Consider the following 24,463-nt stretch of genomic DNA (forward strand, 5'->3'; position numbering starts at 1 on the left):
GACGCTTTTATCCAAAGCGACTTACAAGTGGGGTAGATAATGGAAGCAATTAGGACAGCATAAGTACAACAAAAGCGTAAGTGCAATCAAAAAGAAGACTACTCTCATATAACCTAACACAGTATACGGAACCATACATTCATACATTTTTTTTTTTTTTTTTTTAATGGGTAGAGAAGAAAAGATTAGAGAAGAAAATAGAGTCAGAACAGATCAGTTAGATGTTGGCGGAAGAGATGTGTTTTCAGGCGTTTCTTAAAGATGGCTACAGAATCTGCAGATCTTGTAGCAGTGGGCAGATCATTCCACATAGGTGGAACAGATCCGGAGAAGGTGCGCGAGAGAGATTTTTTACCTTTATGGGATGGCACCACAAGACGTCGTTCGTTCGCAGAGCATAGGGATCTGGCGGGTACATATGTCTGCAAAAACAGTTGAGCCCAGAGCCCGTCTGCAATTGAACCGAATCATTGAACCGAACCATTGAACCGAACCAATGAACCGAACCAATGAACCGAACCGACGTCGGTCGAAAAAAAATAATAATAATAGTTCCAAAAAATAATTAGCAACAACATACTTTTGTTCTGTAGAGTCTGATTGTACATAAACAGCAAACTTACCGGAGCGCCTTCGTTTTCCCTAGAAGTCATCTTCTTTACAGGTTTAATATCCGTGCCTTGGCCTCTTCTTGGATCATGACAGACAGTCAGGTTGTCGTGCTCTGATAGGCCGCCCGACGTCGGTTCAATAGTTCGGTTCAATGGTTCGGTTCAATTGCAGACGGGCTCTGGGCTCAACTGTTTTTCCTATACTGGGTAGCCCGGATGTTACCATGTGAATATTTAACTTGAACTTTTCAATCTGAATTTGAGCAGTCGAATTAGACATATGTTTTCTTTGAAAAGTATTAAATTGAAATTTGAGATCTGAATGAGAGCAATCAAATTTGATCAATCTGAATGTATTTAATCTGAAATTCTGTAAGTTGATTTTTTTGTTGTATCTGAATTTGTGAGCATTAAATTCAGGTTTTTAAATTGGAAATCAAGAATTTTCATATTTAAATTTCATAGAGGTAAATAAAATAAACAAATAAATTCAAATACATGGTTTCCAAAGTAAAATAATTCAAAATCAAGTATTCATAGGCTGTTAAATTTCAAAACATTATGTCTCTTATTTGCTTCCATAGCAGCCGTTCTAACACACGGTTGAAATACTGTGTGTGAATCTTCCGGAAGTGTTACATCATCATAATATCTCTCTTAAATTGGATCATTTTATCACAAGTGCTCAGAATCATTGGCTTTCACGATCTTCTACAGCATCTGATTGGGCAGAATCAAACGGGGTATTTGATTGGCTTGGAATAAGCATGAGGCTGTGTTCCAAAGTCTCTGTTTAATACCCCAAACAAACTTTCCGAAGCAAACAAACAGAACTTCAAAGGTCCATTCATACACACGTGTCCATATCAGGTTTAATTATTGAATAGGGAAAATGTTGTTTAATTGTGAACTTTGTCAGCAGTTTTAGAAATATCTGCCATTGGTGTTGCAAACATGGCCGCCATGTGGAAACGCATTTTGAGGTCATTAGTTTGATTTCATTGATTCGAGCACACAGGGAACATTATCAACTTTTAAGGAAGCATATGTTTCTGAACGTGGCTGACGTACATGGCGTGGACTCAGGGTCCAGAACATTAAGAGCCAAAAGTCTTACTGGCAGTTCAGGAGAGACACAGACTAGTTGAAAACATGATCTGAGGCACATTGTGAATTCTGTGAGACCTTAGCTTCACTTTCTAATCCACCTTAACTGTTGTGAGTTCAGCTCTTTTGAAGAAGACTCAAGGAAACACCCTTAAAGAGAGAATCATGAGGGGTCAAAGGTCATTTTACACGGCATGCTAATCCCTCTATTTATGTCGGTCTCTCTGCTGAGAAAAGTCTGCTTAACAGGATTTGTGGACATCAAGACCTCACACACACACACACACACACACACATTGCTGTAATTATACAAAATCTCAGTCGCAAAATAAAAAACACACACACACACACTACAACAGTCACTAAAACCACCAAAGAAACACACAACAGAGATCTTGACACACGCACGTTGGGTACGTTACTTACTTTTAAAGTCAAATTAAAAGAGGATACTTGTATTCTTACGTGAGTTTAATTCTAATCGAAAATCCGTACTTTTACTTTGCTACACTTCTCACGTCCCTTGATTCCTTCATTTTAAAATACGCATTATAAAATACGTCGCTTATTTCAAGGTTGTCGTCTCTTTTCACTGGGGCATTCCCGACTGATTGATTCTTTTGAGTCGATTGCTTTGAAAGCATGAATTGAACAATGGCCAAAACCGTCAGAATAGGTTCACGAATCAGTTCAGATGATTTGTTCAGTTCCTAGCAGTTACTCACTCCTCCTGGCCTAAAATTTAAGAACACAAAGAGCGTTGGATGAAGTGGATATGAATCTATATCTATCAAAGCAGAACTGCAAATGGGTCATATTGTTTGTCAACAATGATAAATGCCCTCCACACACTGATACACACAACATGTGCTTGCAGAAATACATCTTGAAAACAGAGAGAACACGACTTGTTGATGGGGCGTGTGGTTCACTGTTTACAAGTTAGAGCTTTTCACAGCACACACATGTGACACAACATGAGAAAATAAGAGTTTGGTCTGAAATCAGTTTGTATTTGATATAAGAGATCACTGCAGATGTTCTAGATCATCTTAGGAAAAGCTCTGAGTTTAGTTAAATGCGTTTTAAATGCAAAAGTTTGACATGATCTAATATTCTGAAGAAGTTGTGTAGGCCAGCGGTTCCCAATCCTGGTCCTCGCGACCCACCGCTCTGCATATTTTGTCTTTCTCTCTTGTTTAACACACCTTATTTAAATCTCTAGCTCATTAGAAGAGAGCTTAATGAATGAACCGCGTTCCGATAAACGTGTTCCCTGAACTGTGTTCATTGCTCTCTACTCCCTGCACACATGAAATCGGCTGACGTTAATTTAAGAACACGAAGAACAAAACTTACTACGGAAGATTGAAGGGTTATTTAACCGTAATTTTGAGATTTGCGCAACATTATCCAAATTTCGAACGGGATTTATGGCAGAATATCTAGTGATGTTTACTTCGCAGGGCTCTTATGGGCGTATTAAACAAACCTCCGAAGCGGTAGGAGAAGCATACAAAATGTGCAGAGCAGGGGGTCGCGAGGACCAGGATTGAGAACCGCTGGTGTAGGCTACATTAACATTAGGACAGAAATGCTCGTCTCTTCTGTGTTGGTGTATTCTTTAGTCTCTGTGTGTATATTGCAAAGATATCTGCTTCTGATGATAAATAATATAAATATTTAAAATATAGGCATTTATATTCATTTGATGAATAGTAGATATTTAGATACAAAGTAACTAGCTTCTTGAGTAGCTTTAACTCGACTCATTTTTAAAATAGTGACTTTTACTTGTGTAACAATTTATCTGGTTACTTGTGCTTTTCCTTGAGTAAAGATTTTGGCTTCTCTACCCACCCCTGCACACGCTGTGCCTCTCGCATTAACTTCGATTTGAAAGTCAAATATCCTCCGGTTTGCATCCATGTGTGCAGAAACCTCAGCACACGGCGAGCTGGAGAGTGTTTTATGGTAAATCTCTTTAGTCGACCATATTGAAGGTCTTAAGGTCCTTTAGCAGTGCTTTGGAAACACAGCTTGTGTTATTGTGAGCTCTAAGCTTCTTCTGCCGCTCTATTGTTCCTCCACAATGAGCTTCAGCTGTGTGTCCATCCCACTAGATTAACTAGTCTCGCACAGCTGGTTAACTTTACCAGCACACTGGCCGATAGAGGACGCGTGAGCGCACCATATGAGTTTTCCACACACCGCAGACCCTCTTCCCACTTCCAACTCCTCGTTGGACTTTCCACCATTTTACCTTCTTTTCAAGACTCCCATCTCACTGCTGTGAGCTTCTCCTTCAGCCCGATGAGACGTTCCTAGAAAGGTTTCTGCAGTGACCTCATGTCATCTGTCTTCCTGCGGGATGTGTGTGTCCACTTAATTTGTTCAGACTGAGTCAGATATTGTTTATTTACAGGGAACAAATGAAAATCTTCACATTGGTGGTGAATAAAGGAAAAACATAATCATGCTCTGTAAGCTTATCACTGAACGCTTATAAAGTAAACAGAGTTGTGCAGACGTTGATCATTCGGATAAACATGTGTAACCAAATTCAAGCCTGAAGTCATTTGTTCTGTCACTGGATAAGTCCTCTGTGGGAATCCAGGTGTCCTGAAGAGCCATGAAATGTGGAACCAATCCACTGACACCCACCAGACAAGACAAAACACACGCACACATACACACACACACACACACACACACACACACAAATAGACTCTAACCTGAAATACTGAGTTAATCATTACAAACTTCTGTGATGGACGGCTGTTTGTTGTTTGTTTGATTTTAGGTTGTATTGTTTTGTGTCTCTTGTGTTGAAGTAAAACACACTGACACTGACTGCACAAAACCAGGTCATTCAAGTTTCTGTTAGGAGCAAAATGTGTCTTACAGATTTTCCATATTAATCTTATTTTCAAGATCCCAGCGGTTGTAGATTTTACTTTCCTCTTTTCACAGCTATCATACACCAAACACATCACTATCAGTTTATAAATGAAAAACAAATGAACAAATGAAAGTTTGACACTGAATTAAAAGATAATTAATGTTTTACCAAACTGTCAAACAACGACTTTATAAAATACAAATTATTTTATGACATTGATTCGAATTGGGGATGCATAAATAAATGAAGGTAATTTTTAGTGTTATCAGTATCTTACGATTATAACATTTAGGTGGATATATAATAGCTGATAAATCATAAATCAATTTCTCTGGTTGAAGTTCTTCAGCTGCTCACAGTTATGTCCAGTACAGTAATGTTACTGTCTGTCAGTTGTGATCATTCATTAAACCCTAATCCTAACTTCTCTGGAGGAACATCTATCTTTAAGTTTGAAGGTTAAAGAATCATTAAGTGGTGTAAAGTAGGCATGTACAGGATTTCCCGCAGAGATTGTTTTTTACATTAAAACAGTTGTCCACGTTTTGCCTTTTGATTCAGTTTTAGGGAATTTAACATTAATATTTAGATACTACATATCGACCATATATCAGCAATTTGCTTCCAATGTTAAAGAATTATCGGTTGGGTCAAAATTCATATGCGCATCCCTAGTTTGAGTTAAATCAGATGAAATATTTGAATGTTCTGTTGTTTTATTTGCTTTCGTCAACTGTTTACATAATAACAACATAAAGCAAAACTGATATTCGTGAAATTACACATTATAATAATTCTTCAATGTTATTTTCAAAATCTTACCTTCTTCTGCTGTGATCGGTCCAGTCAACACGAACCAGAAGAGAGAAATAATCCAGCACACATGATCCATCTCATCAGATTCAGATCAGACAAATAAATTATCCCTCAAATCCGATAGAGAACTTTTTTAAATTTTCTTTCCCAAATGCTTTGTCCAGACATCCACCTCATGCAGAACTTTAGGAAAAACTTCGTAAACTAGCTTCGGTTGTCTTTGCTGTGTGATTCACACATATTAAAAGTGAGTTCAATATAAATAAATGGTTCAAATCTCAAACAGATTCGGGTTCATTTAATATTGGATGCGGACTCGCTTTAAAAGCGACTGAAACTCAATCCTGTGCTGTGCGCGTCCGTGTGACTGCGCGTCTCTAACGATAATCCAAACAAAAAATACACAACTTCACCTCCCAGATGTGTGTAATTCATCCGTTTAAATCCGTTCGTTGCTGTGTTTTCATGTAAAGTTGAAGAAGGTCAATCGGAAAAAAATGAATGCAAAGTTTCACTCGACGAAACTTTACCTCACGACTGAAGCGCGAGACACACCGAGCTAGATGTGAGTGCGGTCGAAATCCCGCCCACATACCAAATCCGCTCTGTTCATTGGTCCGTCTGTCTGGTAGTACAGAAAGAAATATGAGCGCACATTGTGAAGAGTTTCAACAAACAAAAGTGTAATGTCAGAAAAACAATAAATACGACACGTTACTTATACTCTCAGTTTATAAATATATCTATATTCTAAGTGATACACCAATAAATATGCGTTATTGTTTATAAACTATATACTGTAATGTTATCCCCTTTAGGCCTGGTTTTTCAAATAATTTGTATATATTTTAGCTTTCAAAAAATAACGATAAGCTCTTCAAAAACAGAAGAAAAGCATATATTACTGGGGAAAAGAGACACACGTCAGTTGCCTTCATATGTTATAATCCCTAAGCCTGCAGTGTTCTTCCCTTTCACATGATCCTGGTTAAAAGGTACATATGTACACATGATAATTGTTTATATTTCAGTCCAGTTTTTTACATTCCTTGTTTATTACTATTAATATCCTTTACTAAGTGCCTTATTTTGAGAGAGAGAGAGAGAGAGAGAGAGAGAGACAGAGAGAGAGAGAGAGAGAGAGAGAGAGAGAGAGACTTTATTCTATCTTATTTTTTATCTTAATCTGTATTTCTGCATGTTTATATTTAATCTTGTGCTTTGGCAATGTACATTTTCTTTTATCATGCCAATAAAGCTCCTTTGAATCTTGAATCTTGAGAGAGCGAGAGAGAGAGAGACAGGGAGAGAGAGAGAGAGAGAGAGAGAGATACGTTGGTATTGATGGATTTGCTGGAGAGTTTCGGTAAATGAATCTCTCATGTAAAAGTCTTCTTTAACACGTGAAGTTGCTGTTGTCATTTGTTTCGGATGATTTAAAGTAGTCTTGTGTCACGTAATAATTTTTAGAGTGTGAGTTTAATGTGTATGTATTGTAGTGTAGTGTGCGTGTTTGTGTGCGTGTTTATGAGCGTGTTTCTCACGCTGTGATGTGGGTGCGAATCGCCTCACGAGCTCCCGCGAGCCTTTTCATTCTACGCGCTCTATTGTCCGCGCGCATTAAAGGCCCATTTAGGTCGCGCTCAACAGAGACATGAGACACAGAACCGGAGGTGACGGTAACACGAGAACACGCACACGGCGCTGTGGCTGCTGTAAGAAATATGAACAAGAATAATAAAAAAATCAAAGTCTCACCACGAGGTGTTTTTTTTCCAACTTTTGGCACCTTTATCTATCAGTGGATGAGTTTCCTTTCATTCTGCTGTAATGTCTTATGTGTGGACAGAGTTATTCATTTAACTCTTTCTGTCGAAATACAGTCACATAAAGAAAGAATATTTCATAAAGTAATCGCTGTTCAGATAATGTCACTTTAATTGTAGAGTAGGCCCACACAGCCATGGCAACTATCAGTAGCCGCTGTGTGTGTGTGTGTGTGTGTGTGTGTGTCAGTACAGTCACTGAAATGGAGACAGACATTTGTGAAGCGTTTGTGTGTAAATGTGTGTGAGTTTCACTGGTGTTTAAGGTTGTATTGTGTACAGTGTGATTTCAGTCACTCCCTGTTTCACATAAAGTGTGTGTGTGTGTGTGTGTGTGTGTGTGTGTGAGTGTGAGAAACTCAATGACTCTCTCCTGATTTGACGGTCAGGTTGTGTTACTGTGTGCAAAGCTTCTGTTTGAAAAGATACAACGCAGGCAAATGAAAAGCAGCCTTTCACCTGTGTGTGTGTGTGTGTGTGTTTGTTTGTTTGTGTGTGTGTGTCAGTGTGTGGTTGTGTGTGAATGTGTGTGTTTGTGTGTGTGTGTCTCACTGAGGTCTAGTGGAGTTCCTGCAGACATGCCTTTACTCACAGAGAAACCCATCATCATAGTCTATCTATACTGATAAATCACAACATGTGTCATCTCATGTCATCCTTCTGCAGTGAAATAACGTCACACAACTAAATGTAAGTGATGCGTAAAGCACCTCACAGCAAAAGTAAGTAAAAGTTCAAATATCTTGCCAGAAAATGACTTTTATGAAATTAACCTTTTTAAAATGACTCGAGTAAAAGTCTTAAAGAAACTGATCAAAATTGTACTTAAGTATCAAAAGTAATTTTATATTAAACCTACTTAAGTATTTATAGTAAAGTTTAAGCGTGTTTGTATTTTTAGCATAAAGCGAAAACTGTTGCTTACAAAGAAATGTACAACTTTGAAGAAGCTCTGTTTCAAGCTCAGTGTTTTATCGGAAACAACATGATGCCAAATTGCCTAACTATCAAAATACAAGTTCAGAAACCACATCTTTATAAATGTACTTTATAACTTGTAACTTTATAAAAGGACAATTCCTCCCACCCCGATATTATCCCTCTAAGAGAACAACTTGGAACAAAATCTAAACAAATCTGTCTTGCCTTACTTCTTTCTTTCCTTGCACTTCCCTCACAGTAACAACAGTCATTTCATCAAATTGCTACTTCACTGAAAAAGTCTCAGGAAGGCCTTTAACACTCTAAACCATAGAATTATTTTGTCCAAATGACTAAGTTTTAATTTCTCTCCTCATACTTTAAGATGGATTGAATCATACTTGTCAGGTCGCACACAGCATGTTAGTATACAGAATAATAATTCAGCTCCCCTAAGTATATCCACTGGTGTTCCACAAGGATCTATTCTGGGTCCTTTACTTTTTACGTTGTACATCAATGATCTTCCATCCGTCTGTCCTTACACTAACATTCAAATGTATGCAGATGACACTGTCATTTATAAACACGGAAGCAGTGTGTCACAAGTGGCAAATTAATTTACAGAATCCTTGGTTCATGTTGCAGCTTGGCTAGAACAATGCTGCTTATAGTTAAACACCTCTAAAACAGTGCGTATGTTTGTCACCAAAGCTAAGAATTTAAGTTTAGTGCCAGATGTATTTGTATCAGGGGAAAGAATACAAGTTGTATCTGAATATAAGAACCTTGGTGTTCTGATTGATTCCAAACTTTAATTTAAGGCGCCGGATTAAAAAGGTCTGTAAACGGGTTAGATTTAGTTGCTCAAATTTTAGATTTATTTGTGATTATATGTCGTCTGACGCCGCTCTGATTTATATGCATTCCATGATTATTCCTCATATTACTTACTGTTTAACTACATGATCACAAGCCAGTATTACTATGGAACCACTAGAGTCTTTGTATAAACAATCACTAAAAACTCTTGATAAGAAATCAGTTCAGTTTCATCATTGCTCAATTTTAACGAAATACAATTTGCTAGGCTGGGATAACCTGATCAAATGTACATATTTGTTTGCTGTTTAAGACTATGTATAGCTTGTCTTCACCACTAAAACAGTTTGTAAATATTAGAACAACTGCTCACATATCTACAAGGGGTGGGGAAAGAGGGGAGTGTATTCTTCCTTTAAAAAGAAGTGAGTTCAGTCAGTCTGTATTTTCAGTCAAAGCTGCAAAGGAATGGAACTCCATCCCATCAACAATTAGACGATTGTATACTTTTGACTCTTTCCAGTCTCATCTTAAAAAATGGTTATTGACAACTCAGCCTGTCAACATTAGTATTGTACTCTTGACAATAGACTTCCTTGAACTACCTGCTCTTGGCTATCTTGCTCTCTCCTTTGCCATCTTTCTCTTTCTCTCTCTTTTTTTCCCCTCTCATGTTAACTTTGTTTTACATAATTCACTTATATTTTGTATTTTAGTAGCGATTTTTCTGATTGTATTTTTATATGTATATGTGTGACGCTCTGTCATTGATTTTAGGGTGACCTTTTAACATTCTGTCAAGGGTCTACAGATGAAAAATAGCCTTTTGGGCTAATTCTGGCACGTTTACAGTTATGTTTATTAAATTTGATTTCAACATTCATTGAAACTGAAACATGTGCTGTTCATCTATAAAAGCAGCAGCACATTTAAACCTTGTGTTGAAATAAACCTCAGAGAGCACCTTTATGCACTTGCACGTTGAGCTTTAACCAATGATAAATTCAGCATTGTCATGGTGACCGGATCACTGACCTGTCTAGTTCAGTTCTGTTTCTATAGTTTTATTTTGTAGTAACGAACATGCTAATGGGAAACGTATCAGAGTAAATGTGTTCATTTTGTTCAGGAAATGTCAGAAAGTAGAAGTCTGCAGAAATGTAAAGACTCAAGTAAAGTAAAGATATACTTTGTTACATTACAACACTGATTAAATGAAAGTGTTTCTCCTTTTAAAAACACATGTGAACATTTATTTATTGACATTAAACAGCTTTGTCTTACTAAAGCCACTCCTAAAGCGATTTATTCATTTACATGATCAGATTCAAATGAAGAACAAGTGACTCAATGTTAGAAACATGGATATGAAAAAGAAGAGAAAGAGAGACTGTTGTCTTAAATACACACACAATAAGATCATGAATGAATTGAAGAAAGGTTCATATTACACCATTTCACAGCACTGACACGACCTGAACTGAAGCAGAATTAAAGCAGATTCATTATTTCACAGACATGTTTTTTCTTCATTTCTGAAACGTTCTTGCTCAGGTGTCGCTCTTTCATAGCTCAGAGTCTTGTGTGTTTCTGCAGCAGAAATGAAGAGGGAATGAGATGAGAGTGTAATAAACACATGAAGAGTCTGGAATTGTGAATGAATGTAGATTGTAATGTTGGAGTTGATATTGAGATCTTCAGGAATATTTGACTTTTGATGACAGACCAGACTGATTGGAGCTCAGTTTGAAACACTGTTGACATCTCTTCTCAAACTCTCATGACACACACATTCTAGCTTCTGTTGACAGACTTCTCATGATAAAGTTTGTGATGGATCAGATGTGACGGTCACACCTGAAGTCGTTCTCAGAGGTGTTAGAAACGCTGTAAAGATTTATCACACTAGAGCTGCTTTTTACACCCCATTATTCCCCTTCCCACTTCTGTTTCACCCACTGAATGTCACACACTTCACACACTGACCACCACACTGTCTGTTTCTCACACAGAAGTTTTGAATCTGGCCGTCACCAACTTTATCTATCAGCATTTTCTCTCAGATGTTTGAGAAATCCCTTTATGTTGTGTGTGTGTGAGCAGTAACCCCCCCCCCCCCCCACACACACACACACACAGACAATAGAAGCCCCCAGAGGCCAGCACGGAGATGCCTGTTAACACCACACCCGCTCTAGTGGCCCTCATGACATCATAACACAGGAACAGTGCGTCTCACCTCTGACTCCACTCCCCCCACCTCACGCTCTGAATGGCACACACACACACACACACACACGGATGAGAGATGATATGTTTGATATGATGGCAGAATTCTTCACTGATGATCTCACTAGACATGTGAGAGGAGAAGAAACACAAGCATGTCTGTCACAGCATCAAACACAAAAGACAGAAAAATAAGAAACACACATTAATACAATCAAACAAACACACACACACTTTCACAAAAAACATCTTACAGGATTTGAGTATGGGTTTAAAACAGAGGTCACAATTCGGGTATGGGTCCCCATATCTGCCTAATATGTCAATTTCACTTCACTTCACTATAAGCTTTTGTGCCCCTGGAGACCTCAAGTTTGGTCCCCACAGTGACATGAGTCCCCATGAGCTGGTGTGCATTCAGGTTTAGGTTCAAACTAACATATAAAACATGTCACACACACACACACACAAACACACGCACACACACAAAAGCACACACACACACATCATTTCACGAGTTCGCCTATGCAGATAATAGAGTAGTTTTGAATGTATGCATATTTGGCCTGCTGTCGGGGAGAGGGCTCTGAGCTCGTTCATTCTTCCGAGCTTAGAGCACTCCCCCCTGTCCGGGGGGGAGGGCTCCAAATCTGGCATTAGCCTGAACCCAGAACACTCCCCCCCAAGAGATGCAACCGGTGCAGGACAGCAGCCGCATATGCACCCCCCCCAAAAACAAGGCTGGTATTGGCTGCTGGTGACCCGGCCTTGCTTGGTGTGAAAGCCGATATTGCGGAGTTTGGAAGAGACTCCAGGTGTTACTGGAGCGTGGAATTTGAGGTTTCTGGAGAAAAAGATGCCGGCTGATCGGAGAGATCAATGAAGCATGGGGCCCCTGTAGGGTGGTCACTGCAGCGAAACCGGCTTCTAGATGAGTTCAGGCTGCTGTGGAAGAGTTAGATGGAGGTACGGCTCCTTGTGGGGTTGTCGCTGATTCGATGTCGGGCTCTGAGTAAGAGATGACTGCCAATGTGGGAAGTAGATTGAGGCACTGGCCCTTGGGGGGCGGTCTCTGCTGCGATGCAGGCCTCTAAGGGAGTGATGTCTGCTGCTACAGAACATTGATGGAGGCGCGGGCCTTTGTGGGGAGGTCGCTGCTGCGATGTTGGCCTTTAAGGGAGTGGTGTCCGATGCTGCAAAACGTCTATGGAGGCGCTGGCCCTTGTGGACGCTGCTGCCATGCTGACTTCTGGGGTAGTAATGTCTGCTGCTGCAGAACCTGGATGGAGGCGTGGTTCCTTGAGGGGCGGTCGCTGCTGCGATGCTGGCCTCTGAGTGAATGATGTCTGATGCTGTAGACCATAGATATAGGCACGGGCCCTTGAGGGGCGGTCGCTGCTGCGATGCTGACCTCTAAAGGAGTGATGTCTGCTGCTGTAGGACGTAGATGGAGGCACGGGCCCTTGTGGGCGATCGCTGCTGCGATGCTGACCTCTAAGTTAATGGTGATTGCTGCTGAAGGACGTAGATGGAGGCACGGGCCCTAGTGGGCCGGTCGCTGCTGCGATGCTGGGCTCTAGGGGACTGATGTCTGCTGCTGCAGAACATAGATGGAGGCACGGGCCCTTGTGGGGCGGTCGCTTGCTGCGATGCTGGCCTCTAAAGGGAGTGAAGTCTGCTGCTGCAGAACTTGGATGGAGATACGGGCCTGTGTAGGGTGGTTGCTGCCGCTATGCTGTGGTGGGCTTCTTTGATGAGGGAGCGGTCTGTCCGGATGTAGCTTCTGAAAGCCTCTGATGTCCAGCGACCAAGAGCTTGGATTTTCGGCTGGGAGAGACCTTTTTGGGCGGCTGTGGTAGCTGCGCCGATGCGAAAGGAATGGCTCGAGAAATGTTCTTTGGGGATGCCGGATTGGCGCAATAATGTTTTAAGATGATTTTGGAACCAGAAACGTGAGGCTGGACGACCGGAGTCATCTATGAAGAGAGGGTCCGAAGGGAATTTTGCCTGTGATCTCCTGAAATGTAGGTAGGCAAGGAGGGTTTGGTAAGGCTGGATGGGTGATTGAAGGTTGAATATGAAGATGAAATGGCCTTTTTTGAATTGATCCGTCTTACTTTGCTTGATGTGGAAGGAGATTGTTTCTGCATCAAGCACTGCAAGCACAGTCCAATGGGGTGGACTGAAGGGTTGAAGCTGGATGTTGTGGTCATTTCGGAGCATCTGAGAAATCCGAAAAAAGCCAGAGTGAGGATGGCGTTGAGTGTGCGGGCGGTGTGCGTGGAGTGGTAACCTCTGCAGAGGGAAGAGATGCATTTGGTTAATAGATCCAAAGTTATGGGTTGTCTTTTGTCCGGGGAGGCGGGTTGAGCTCTTTGAATTCCTTTGATGAGCATGGAGGTTTGAAGACTAGCTATAGCTGGGCAGGTCGAGTTAAAAATAAGTTTGTGGAAGAATTAAATTCCGCTTAGGTACCCTTTAATTGAGCTGGCTTGCGGGATTTTGTTGATATTTAAAAAGGATTTGAATGAGGTGATGGTAAGCAGAGAGAACTCTGGAAAAGGGATGTTGTATGTCCTGACAAGGGATGTTGTATGACATGACAAGAGCTAAGAGGATAGAGCTGGATAAAGGACGTGACAACTTTGTTTTTCCTACAACATTTCAAATGCTATTAGATTGTTAATGATAATCTTAAATCCTTAATTTTTATATTTTTATTTAGCCTTGTTGTGCAAGCACTGTTGAGCTTGTGCAGAGGCAGCAGCTTTTGCCAGAGGGGAACTGGAATCCCCTGGTTGGGCCTGGGTTCCCCTGAGGTTTTTTTTCTCGATGGGAGTTTTGGGTTCCTCACCACCGTTTGCATATTGTTTTGCACTATCTGCCTGGCCGGGGGGGCTGCTTTAGAATTCATACTTGTATTCAATGTGTCTCATGTACAGCTGCTTTGTAACAATGAAAATTGTAAAAAGCGCTATATAAATAAAGTTGAGTTGAGTATGTTTGGTGGAATGACTTGAAACTCCTCCACGTGGTTAGGTAAGACGGAAGGGTCCTGTTTGAGACAGATTGGATGATAGAATTAAATGAAGAATCTAGAAGAGATCTTAGTGGGTGATTTACGGGAATATCAGTTCCGAATAAGGAGGTACTGGTGTTGGGAGGGGGTCCGCTTCTGGTGCTAGTCGCCTGAATTTCTGGAAGGCAAAACGGGAAAGAGCGTCGGCTATTTGGTTTGCAGAACCGGGAACATGCTTAGCCGTAACGATAAACAGATCGCTAGCAGATATCCAGGTGAGGCGTCTAAGGAAAGGCATCAGTGCGGAAGAATGTGAACGGCCTTTATTGATGCAGTGCACTGTCACTTCGCTGTCGCAATGAACGGTAATGCTTAAGGCGGACCACTCCTTCCCCCACAAATATGCGGTGACTACAAGAGGGTACAGCTCGAATAAAGCTGAGGACAATAGTGACTGTGGTAATTCTAGGAGGTGGGGGGGCCACGTGGAGGCGAACCAGCGTCTTTGGTAATAACCTCTGAAACCGATGGAGGGGGCGGCGTCGGTGAACAATTGAATGTCGACGGGGAGATTTAGCATGTCCTTGTAAAAGAAGGACAAGCCGTTCCATTGATTAAGGAATTTTATCCATAAACCGAGCTCGTCATGGCATGCGCTGGTTAAGGTTATTAAGTCCTCTAGGGCGTGAGCTGAGGAAGCAAGGGAGAGGAGGTGCGAAACGAACGGGCGGCCTTGGGGAATTATACGCATCGCGAAATTGAGGTGGCCGAGAACGGATAATAATTGCGTTTGGAACAATGGGGTTTGTTTAGGAGAGTGGAAGCAATCAGAATTGATCTTTAAATTTTTTTCTTTGGGCAAGCATGCCTGAAAGTTCAGCGAGTCCAGATTGATGCCCAAGAATTCGATTGACGTGCTCGGACCCAAGGTTTTATTTTGGGCGAGTGGAATGCCGAGCTTGGCGAAGACTTTTTGGACTATCGAGAGATGCGCGGGTGGGATTGAGTCTGGGCGCGAGATAACTAGAAAATCGTCTAGAAGGTGAATGAGGTACGGAATGGAGTAGTTGTTAGAGAGAATCCAACAGATTGCCTCTGACAGCATGTCGAAAATCTTTGGGCTGCTTCTGCAACCGAAAGTGAGGCGAACAGAAAAATAGAATTGATTGCGCCAGCGAATGCCGAACAGATGCCAAAAGTTTGGGTTAATGGGCATCACTTAAAAAGCGGAGGTGATGTCAACTTTAGCGAGCCAGGCTCCGCGTCCGGTGGCTTTGATGAGTTTAATTGAATTCAATTCAATTCAAGTTTATTTATATAGCGCTTTTCACAATGTGTATTGTTTCAAAGCAGCTTTACAGGGGCAAACAGGAAAAACAGAAAAGTTAAAACACAGCACAGTGCATGGTATTTATACAACGAGTAAGTTCATTCTAATAAATAACATCTAATTTCTAAATAAATAAATGAATGAATGCAGTCTCCCGGTGAGCAGGCCAACACTGCCCTGCTGTGGCGAGGAACCCAAACTCCAATGATTGATTAATGGAGAAAAAAACCTCGGGAGAAACCAGGCTCAACGACTTGGGTTGACAACGACTTTGTCTCAATCGACAAAGGCTTAATGACTTGGTCGAAGTCGTGGTATAGAAGGGAAAACTCTTCGAGCGGAATGAGTTAATGCTTGGGAACGAAAAATGATGGGGGGGCGACAGGTCGAATATGAGTCGTTTTTTGCCTGAGAATTTTCTGGTAGCTACACCGATGGGGCTGATGCGGAAGGTTTTAAAGGGGGGAGCGGCGAAGGGGCCGATCATGAAGTCTGAGTCGATTTCATTTTTGATAAGAAGATCGACCGTTTCGGGTTCGGCAAGCGCGGACTGCAGGCTGGGGCAGACTAGGCTTACATAAGGTAGACTCTCGATACCGGGGTTGAAGCCGTTTGAGTGACCGGACAGAACGTAATCAGTAAAGCATGTGTCAGGGTGAAGAGACAGTTCAATGGATAAACTTAAAAAATTCACTGGAGTCGATAAATACTGTTTACGGTTTTTATTTGGAGCTTTAGAGACTTGGCACACGATGTAGGCGTGCGCGTAGGCCGTAGGTGATTTGGTGATCTGTTGACGGAGGTGAGAGTGGGGATAAGAGAGAGAAGAGGTCTACGTCCACACCTGCCAGTATCTGAGATCTGATGTTTGCTGTCACGGCGGCAGCTCTAGGGCCGGGGCATTGTGCGGGACCGGCATCGCTGCTGCTGATGGCAGAGTGAAGGAGGGACGAGCCTAAGGGAGAGACATGAGAGCGGGGATAGCGGCCGCTGGGGCTGTTTGCAGGGCCGGTCTTGGGCTACTGCCGTTGCCTGTGCCGGAGACCAGAGGGAAGGCGGGGAAGTCGTGAGCCGTGATTGCTGACAGCCGACTAGCCGAGTTAATTATCTGCTCCTGCTCCTCCCGAACTTAGTTTAGTAAAACACCATTTCATGTTAAAGTGCATTATTCCACACTTTTCATACCATTCAAAGGATTAGGGTCTGGTCACTGAAATGTTTCTTAAATGAGGTACATATAGATATTGATTGCATTCATTTATCAAGTAAAAGTTTGTTTAAAACAAAGGTTTGTAACATGGATGACTTGGACAGGATAATGAAGTAAACTCAGAGGAGCTCAGAATAGATTCAAAGTGTGTTTAGAACTCACCTCAGGCTCAGACCTCGAGAAGCTTCTGGATTAAATGACATGAGAACATTTCGTTTTAGTTGAAGTTTCTTTATTTTTATTCACTTTATTTAATTAATCTGCTACTTTTAAATATTAATTTCGTAGATATTAACAAAATATTTAATTGTCACTAAACTTCAAAAAGCTTTTCCTTCAGAGATAAACACAGTTTTGTAGATAAGAAGTAAATAATTTAATATGATTTCCATGGTTACTTACGATTTTTATAATGTTAAATATTTTAATCATTTAATTTAATGTCTACTTGTTTAGGTTTTTTTTTTTTACTTTAAAACAAATCATGTTTACACATTTACGGCGTTATAAACGTCAAGGTAATATAATGCACACTGAAAACAAACATCTGCACAGACTCACACACCCCAGAGATCATCTCTTTACCATCAGACAGACGTTATGAAGCCATAGACTCACACACAATCATTTTGTAATTTACTATCCATATAACATCTTCATAAACATGTTTACAGATGCACTGCCTCACTTTATTACAATATTCTGCCTATACTGGATCAATGCTCACCTCCTGCACTACTTCAATATCACTGCAACTGCTGAACAGTGATATGTGAGCAAGTTATCTTTTGATCCTTCTGTTTTAACATTTCACTTGCTGTTGCACTGCTGTTTATACCCCTCAGTTCTTAATAATGTTTAGATTTGATTATAATATTTATACTGTTTGTATTGTTTACACTGTTATTTCATCATTTCCTTTGAGTCTTGAAAAAGATTCATTCCGTTTTTTTAATGGACTTTTCAATTCTACAAGAATTTCACTTCTGAAAACTATTTGGGTTCCACAAAAAATGATAACCGGATTATTATTAGCAGTTTTAAAACAAACTTGACACTAAACATCCTGAAGGCGTCATTGGTCACTTAATTATAATCTCGTGCTGCCACCACGTGTTGATAATGTAAACTGCATGTCACGCGCACGATGTCTGGTTTTGTGTCGTGTTCAGTGACTCTCCTCCAGCATCTTCTGCAGACTCCTACTAAACCATTACACAACACACAATATGATGCTCAACAACAACACGTAATGAACGATGTCCAGTGTGTTGTTTTGTTGAAACAAAGAAAAGTTGGGGGTTAACTTTGTGTTTCTAATTGGCAGATGTGGATTCTGTCTGTAGGCATTATCTCACATCGGACACACACACACAGCCTCCTGACCCCTACTGGTTATGACAACACACGCACGCACGCACACACGCACGCACGCACGCACACACACACACACACTGATGACAGAAGAAACACCTCAAAACACAAGAGTCGTTGTGTGGAAATATTAAAAGACTTTAATGATTTTATCATGTCAGTACTTTAGAGCTCAACAGTAAATAGAAGTATGAATTCATTTATTTCATATGATCCAGAGCGACCGCAGGAGAGATGTGTGTGAAAACAGGTGCACTCAAACTAAAGCAGAACAAGCCTTTGGTTGAATGTTTGAGAGCAGTGCATTATGGGTAGAGGAGATGTTGTGTATGGCTGTGTGATGTTTGTTTGTAGGGACAAAAGAGTTAATTTGTGTGTGTGTGTGTGTGTGTGTGTTTGTTCATGTGTTTAAAGCCCCATTGGTTGATAATCTGAGTTGGTATGTACATCTGTGAAATAATTCATAAAGAAAAATATTTTTAATAGTCAACAGTACACACACACACACACACACACTTCTCTCTCCCTGTGAAGTTTAAAGAGTTTTATTATATGTAAACAGTAGCCCTATAGAGATACGTCACAATGAGACACACACACACACACACACACACACACACAGGAGAGTCAGTGTTTTGAGTGTGTGTGAGTGTGTGTGTGTGTGTGACCGTGTGTGTGTGTGTTGTTAAAGTGCGCAGTGCTCATGTGTCAGGTCTATATTGCCTCAGAGATTGTGCTGCACTCACTGAGCTCACAATTGCCATGGAAACAACCCACACAAACACCTGCATCATCATCACTTCACGTGTGTCACGGCTGCTGTTCTCTCTCTCTCTCACACACACACACACACAGATGAGCACGTGTGTTACAGTGTTGTGTTGGAGTCTGTTGATCAACAGTTCTCAGGTCTGTTAGCAGCTGTGTGACCTCACACATACACACTGACAGAGTCACATGACACACCATCTTCATGTTTGTGTGTGTGTGTGTGTGTGTGTGTGTTTACAGTCTCTCTCTTGCTGGTATCCAGACATACGGTCCAGACTGTTCCTCCATCTCTGTCTTTATACGATGATAAACCTCCTCGAAGCTGTCACCTTCCACAACCGCTACACACAAACACACACAATTATATCAACACAACAATTGTAAGCGACTTCACTGATAACACAATCCAGACAGGGATGAAATCAGTCCTGTTAAGACCTGATTAATGATGTTAACAAAAATGATTTCCTTTGGTTTTCTGATAAGTGCGAAATCATTCTACTCTAAAAAATCTAAATTTCATCGCCAGCTCCACAACCAGCACAAGAATCTCACTCACAATGATTGTGAACATTGACACACAACAGATACACAATATGGAGAAAAGTTTTGGGATGTTCTCTTCTTAATAACACTTTCGACAGCGCTTTTTCTTTTCATGACAATGAACACAGAGCTGAACACCTTTGAGTCAAAAACACACTAACCCATCCATGACCTGTACACAGACAATTCACATCAACACACACACACACACACACACACACACATACACACACACACATCCAAAACTGTTACAACAATGATGAGAACCAAACTTGTACATATGATTTTGAAGCACTATAGCATTCATATGTTTGATGAATAGGACTGCAATAGATTGCAACACGTTTAGCAAACACTTTTCTCCATACAGTGAACATTAGACGTGTTGTGGAGACTGATGTGATGATGAGATCTGACTGATGTGATGATGAGATCTGAATGATGAGATGATTATATCTGAATGATGAAATGATGAGATCAGACTGTGTGTGATAATGAGATCAGACTATGTGTTATGATGAGATTAGACTGATGTGATGATGTGATCTGACTGGTGTGATGATGAGATGAGATGAGACTGATGTGATGATGAGATCAGAATGATGTGTGATGATGAGATCAGACTGTGTGTGATGATGAGATCAGACTGTGTGTGAGGATGAGATCTTACTGATGTGATGATGAGATCTGACTGGTGTGATGATGAGATGAGATGAGACTGATGTGATGATGAGATCAGACTGATGTGATGATGAGATTAGACAGATGTTCTGATGTGATCAGACTGTGTGTGATGATGAGATTAGACTGATGTGATCATGTGATCAGACTGTGTGTCATGATGAGATCAGACTGTGGGTGATGATGAGATCAGACTGTGTGTGATGATAAGATGAGACTGATGGGATGATGAGATCAGACTGTGTGTGATGATGAGATGAGACTGATCTGATGATGAGAGTAGACTGATGTGATGATGAGATCTGACTGGTGTGATGATGAGATCTTACTGATGTGATGATGAGACCAGACTGATGTGATGATGCGATTAGACTGATGTGCTGATGTGATTAGACTGATGTGCTGATGTGATCAGACTGTGTATGATGATGATATCTGACTGTGTGTGATGATGAGATCTGATTGTTTGTGATGATGAGATCTTACTGTGTGTGAGGATGAGATCTTACTGATGTGATGATAAGATGAGACTGATGGGATGATGAGATCTGACTGTGTTTGATAATGAGATGAGACTGATGTGATGATGAGATCAGACTGTGTGTGATGATGAGATCTGACTGTTTGTGATGATGAGATCTTACTGTGTGTGAGGATGAGATCTTACTGATGTGATGATAAGATGAGACTGATGGGATGATGAGATCTGACTGTGTGTGATAATGAGATGAGACTGATGTGATGATGAGATCAGACTGATGTGATGATGAGATTAGACTGATGTGATGATGTGATCAGACTGTGTGTGATGCTGAGATGAGACTGATGGGATGATGAGATCTTACTGATGTGATGATGAGATCAGACTGATGTGATGATGAGATCTGACTGGTGTGATGATGAGATCTTACTGATGTGATGATGAGATCAGACTGATGTGATGATGCGATTAGACTGATGTGCTGATGTGATTAGACTGATGTGCTGATGATGATATCTGACTGTGTGTGATGATGAGATCTGACTGTTTGTGATGATGAGATCTGACTGTGTGTGATGATGAGATCTTACTGATGTGATGATGAGAACAGACTGTGTGTGATGATGAGATCAGACTGTGTGTGAGGATGAGATCTTACTGATGTGATGATGAGATCTGACTGGTGTGATGATGAGATGAGATGAGATGAGACTGATGTGATGATGAGATCAGACTGATCTGATGATGAGAGTAGACTGATGTGCTAATGTGATTAGACTGATGTGCTGATGTGATCAGACTGTGTGTGATGATAAAATCAGACTGTGTGTGATGATAAAATGAGACTGATGGGATGATGAGATCAGACTGTGTGTGATAATGAGATGAGATTGATGTGATGATGAGATCAGACTGATGTGATGATGAGATGAGACTGATGTGATGATGAGATCTGACTGTGTGTGATGATGAGATCTGACTGTGTGTGATGATGAGATCTGACTGTGTGTGATGATGAGATCTTACTGATGTGATGATGAGAACAGACTGTGTGTGATGATGACATCAGACTGTGTGTGAGGATGAGATCTTACTGATGTGATGATGAGATCTGACTGGTGTGATGATGAGATGAGATGAGACTGATGTGATGATGAGATCAGACTGATGTGATGATGAGATTAGATTGATGTGATGATGAGATTAGACTGTGGGTGATGATGAGATCAGACTGATGTGATGATGAGATGAGACTGATGGGATGATGAGATCAGACTGTGTGTGATAATGAGATGAGATTGATGTGAAGATGAGATCAGACTGATGTGATGATGAGATGAGACTGATGTGATGATGAGATCTGACTGTGTGTGATGATGAGATCTGACTGTGTGTGATGATGAGATCTTACTGATGTGATGATGAGAACAGACTGTGTGTGATGATGACATCAGACTGTGTGTGAGGATGAGATCTTACTGATGTGATGATGAGATCTGACTGGTGTGATGATGAGATGAGACTGATGTGATGATGAGATCAGACTGATGTGATGATGAGATTAGACTGATGTGATCATGTGATCAGACTGTGTGTGATGATGAGAGTAGACTGATGTGATCATGGTATCAGACTGTGTGTGATGATGAGAGTAGACTGATGTGATGATAAAATGAGACTGATGTGATGATGAGATTAGACTGATGTGCTGATGTGATTAGACTGATGTGCTGATGTGATCAGACTGTGTGTGATGATGAGTTCAGACTGTGTGTGATGATGAGATCAGACTGATGTGATCATGTGATTAGACTGATGTGATCATGTGATTAGACTGATGTGCTGATGTGATCAGACTGTGTGTGATGATGAGATCAGACTGTGTGTGATGATCAGATCAGACTGTTTGTGATGATGAGATTAGCCTGATGTGCTGATGTGATGAGACTGATGTGATGATGAGATTTTACTGATGTGATGATGAGATGAGACTGTGTGCGATGATGAGATCAGACTGATCTGATGATGAGATTAGACTGATGTGATGATGAGATCAGACTGTGTGTGATGATGAGATCAGACTGTGTGTGATGATGAGATCAGACTGATGTGATGATAAAATGAGACTGATGTGATGATGAGACTAGACTGATGTGCTGATGTGATTAGACTGATGTGCTGATGTGATCAGACTGTGTGTGATGATGAGTTCAGACTGTGTGTGATGATGAGATCAGACTGATGTGATCATGTGATTAGACTGATGTGCTGATGTGATCAGACTGTGTGTGATGATGAGATCAGACTGTGTGTGATGATCAGATCAGACTGTTTGTGATGATGAGATTAGCCTGATGTGCTGATGTGATGAGACTGATGTGATGATGAGATCAGACTGTGTGTGATGATGAGATCAGACTGATCTGATGATGAGATTAGACTGATGTGATGATGAGATCAGACTGTGTGTGATGATGAGATCAGACTGTGTGTGATGATGAGATCAGACTGATGTGATGATAAAATGAGACTGATGTGATGATGAGATTAGACTGATGTGCTGATGTGATTAGACTGATGTGCTGATGTGATCAGACTGTGTGTGATGATGAGTTCAGACTGTGTGTGATGATGAGATCAGACTGATGTGATCATGTGATTAGACTGATGTGCTGATGTGATCAGACTGTGTGTGATGATGAGATCAGACTGTGTGTGATGATCAGATCAGACTGTTTGTGATGATGAGATTAGCCTGATGTGCTGATGTGATGAGACTGATGTGATGATGAGATCAGACTGTGTGTGATGATGAGATCAGACTGATCTGATGATGAGATTAGACTGATGTGATGATGAGATCAGACTGTGTGTGATGATGAGATCAGAGTGTGTGGGATGATGAGATCAGACTGATGTGATGATGAGATGAGACTGTGTGCGATGATGAGATCAGACTGATCTGATGATGAGATTAGACTGATGTGATGATGTGATCAGACTGATGTGATGATGAGATCAGACTGTGTGTGATGATGAGATCAGACTGTGTGGGATGATGAGATCAGACTGATGTGATGATGAGATGAGACTGTGTGCGATGATGAGATCAGACTGATGTGATGATGAGATCAGACTGTGTGTGATGATGAGATCAAAGTGTGTGTGATGATGAGATCAAAGTGTGTGTGATGATCAGATCAGACTGTGTGCGTTGATGAGATTAGACTGATCTGATGATGAGATCATACAGATGTGAATCTCTCACCTGTGAAGCACTCGATGAAGTCTTGCTCCAGTTTAACAGCTCGGTCTAGAGCTCTCCGTGCCTGATCCTCAGTCAAACGCTTGTTTATATCTCTGAAACACAGCAGTCAGATAAACATTACACACACGTGTGTTTTTTACGAGGACATCTAACCATCACAGAAACACCAACTGACTCACAGTATGTTCTGCAGGGACGAGGGTCTTATGAAGATGGCGATTGGATGAAGTTGTGCAGCCTGTAACCTTCTGATAGCATTAGCAGAGACATCTAGGACACAGTGCTTCTCCTGCTGACAAACACACACACACACACACACACACACACAAACACACACACACGGCTCATGAGTTTCTATATCTCTTAATTCAATGTGAGTGATAAAATAAAGTGTGATGTATGTAGTGCAACATTAAAGTGCTTTATAATATATGTAAATATTTAACAGAAATAGAGTATAGTTTAACCAAAGATTTAAAAAAGCCAAATATACATTAAAGTATCAGAATAATGGGATATGTAAGGAATAATTGACGACGGGCCATTCAA

The 24,463-nt window shown here is 40.8% G+C and overlaps 2 protein-coding genes across 5 annotated transcripts in view; both read right to left on the bottom strand.

Moving 5' to 3' along the window:
- ephb4b (eph receptor B4b) overlaps nucleotides 1–5,990 on the bottom strand; it is a 28,834-nt gene extending 22,844 nt beyond the window's left edge. For both annotated transcript variants that reach the window (XM_056732489.1, XM_056732488.1), the window contains exon 1: nucleotides 5,443–5,990. In XM_056732489.1, coding sequence (XP_056588467.1) covers nucleotides 5,443–5,512 — 70 coding nt within the window. In that variant the 5' untranslated portion in view covers nucleotides 5,513–5,990. The remainder of the gene's footprint in view (nucleotides 1–5,442) is intronic.
- A 12,303-nt stretch (nucleotides 5,991–18,293) lies between these two features.
- Nucleotides 18,294–24,463, bottom strand: part of dlg4b (discs, large homolog 4b (Drosophila)) — a 118,775-nt gene continuing 112,605 nt past the window's right edge. For 2 of the 3 annotated variants that reach the window (XM_056732491.1, XM_056732492.1), the window contains 3 exons: nucleotides 24,094–24,203; nucleotides 23,915–24,006; nucleotides 18,294–19,279 (listed from right to left, as the gene is read on the bottom strand). In XM_056732491.1, coding sequence (XP_056588469.1) covers nucleotides 19,173–19,279; nucleotides 23,915–24,006; nucleotides 24,094–24,203 — 309 coding nt within the window. In that variant the 3' untranslated portion in view covers nucleotides 18,294–19,172. Of the gene's footprint in view, nucleotides 19,280–23,914; nucleotides 24,007–24,093; nucleotides 24,207–24,463 lie in introns of all 3 variants that reach the window. The other variant, XM_056732490.1, reaches the window with a different exon arrangement.

The sequence above is a fragment of the Triplophysa dalaica genome, chromosome 20 (genome assembly GCF_015846415.1).
Source record: "Triplophysa dalaica isolate WHDGS20190420 chromosome 20, ASM1584641v1, whole genome shotgun sequence".
NCBI classification, from domain to species: domain Eukaryota; kingdom Metazoa; phylum Chordata; class Actinopteri; order Cypriniformes; family Nemacheilidae; genus Triplophysa; species Triplophysa dalaica.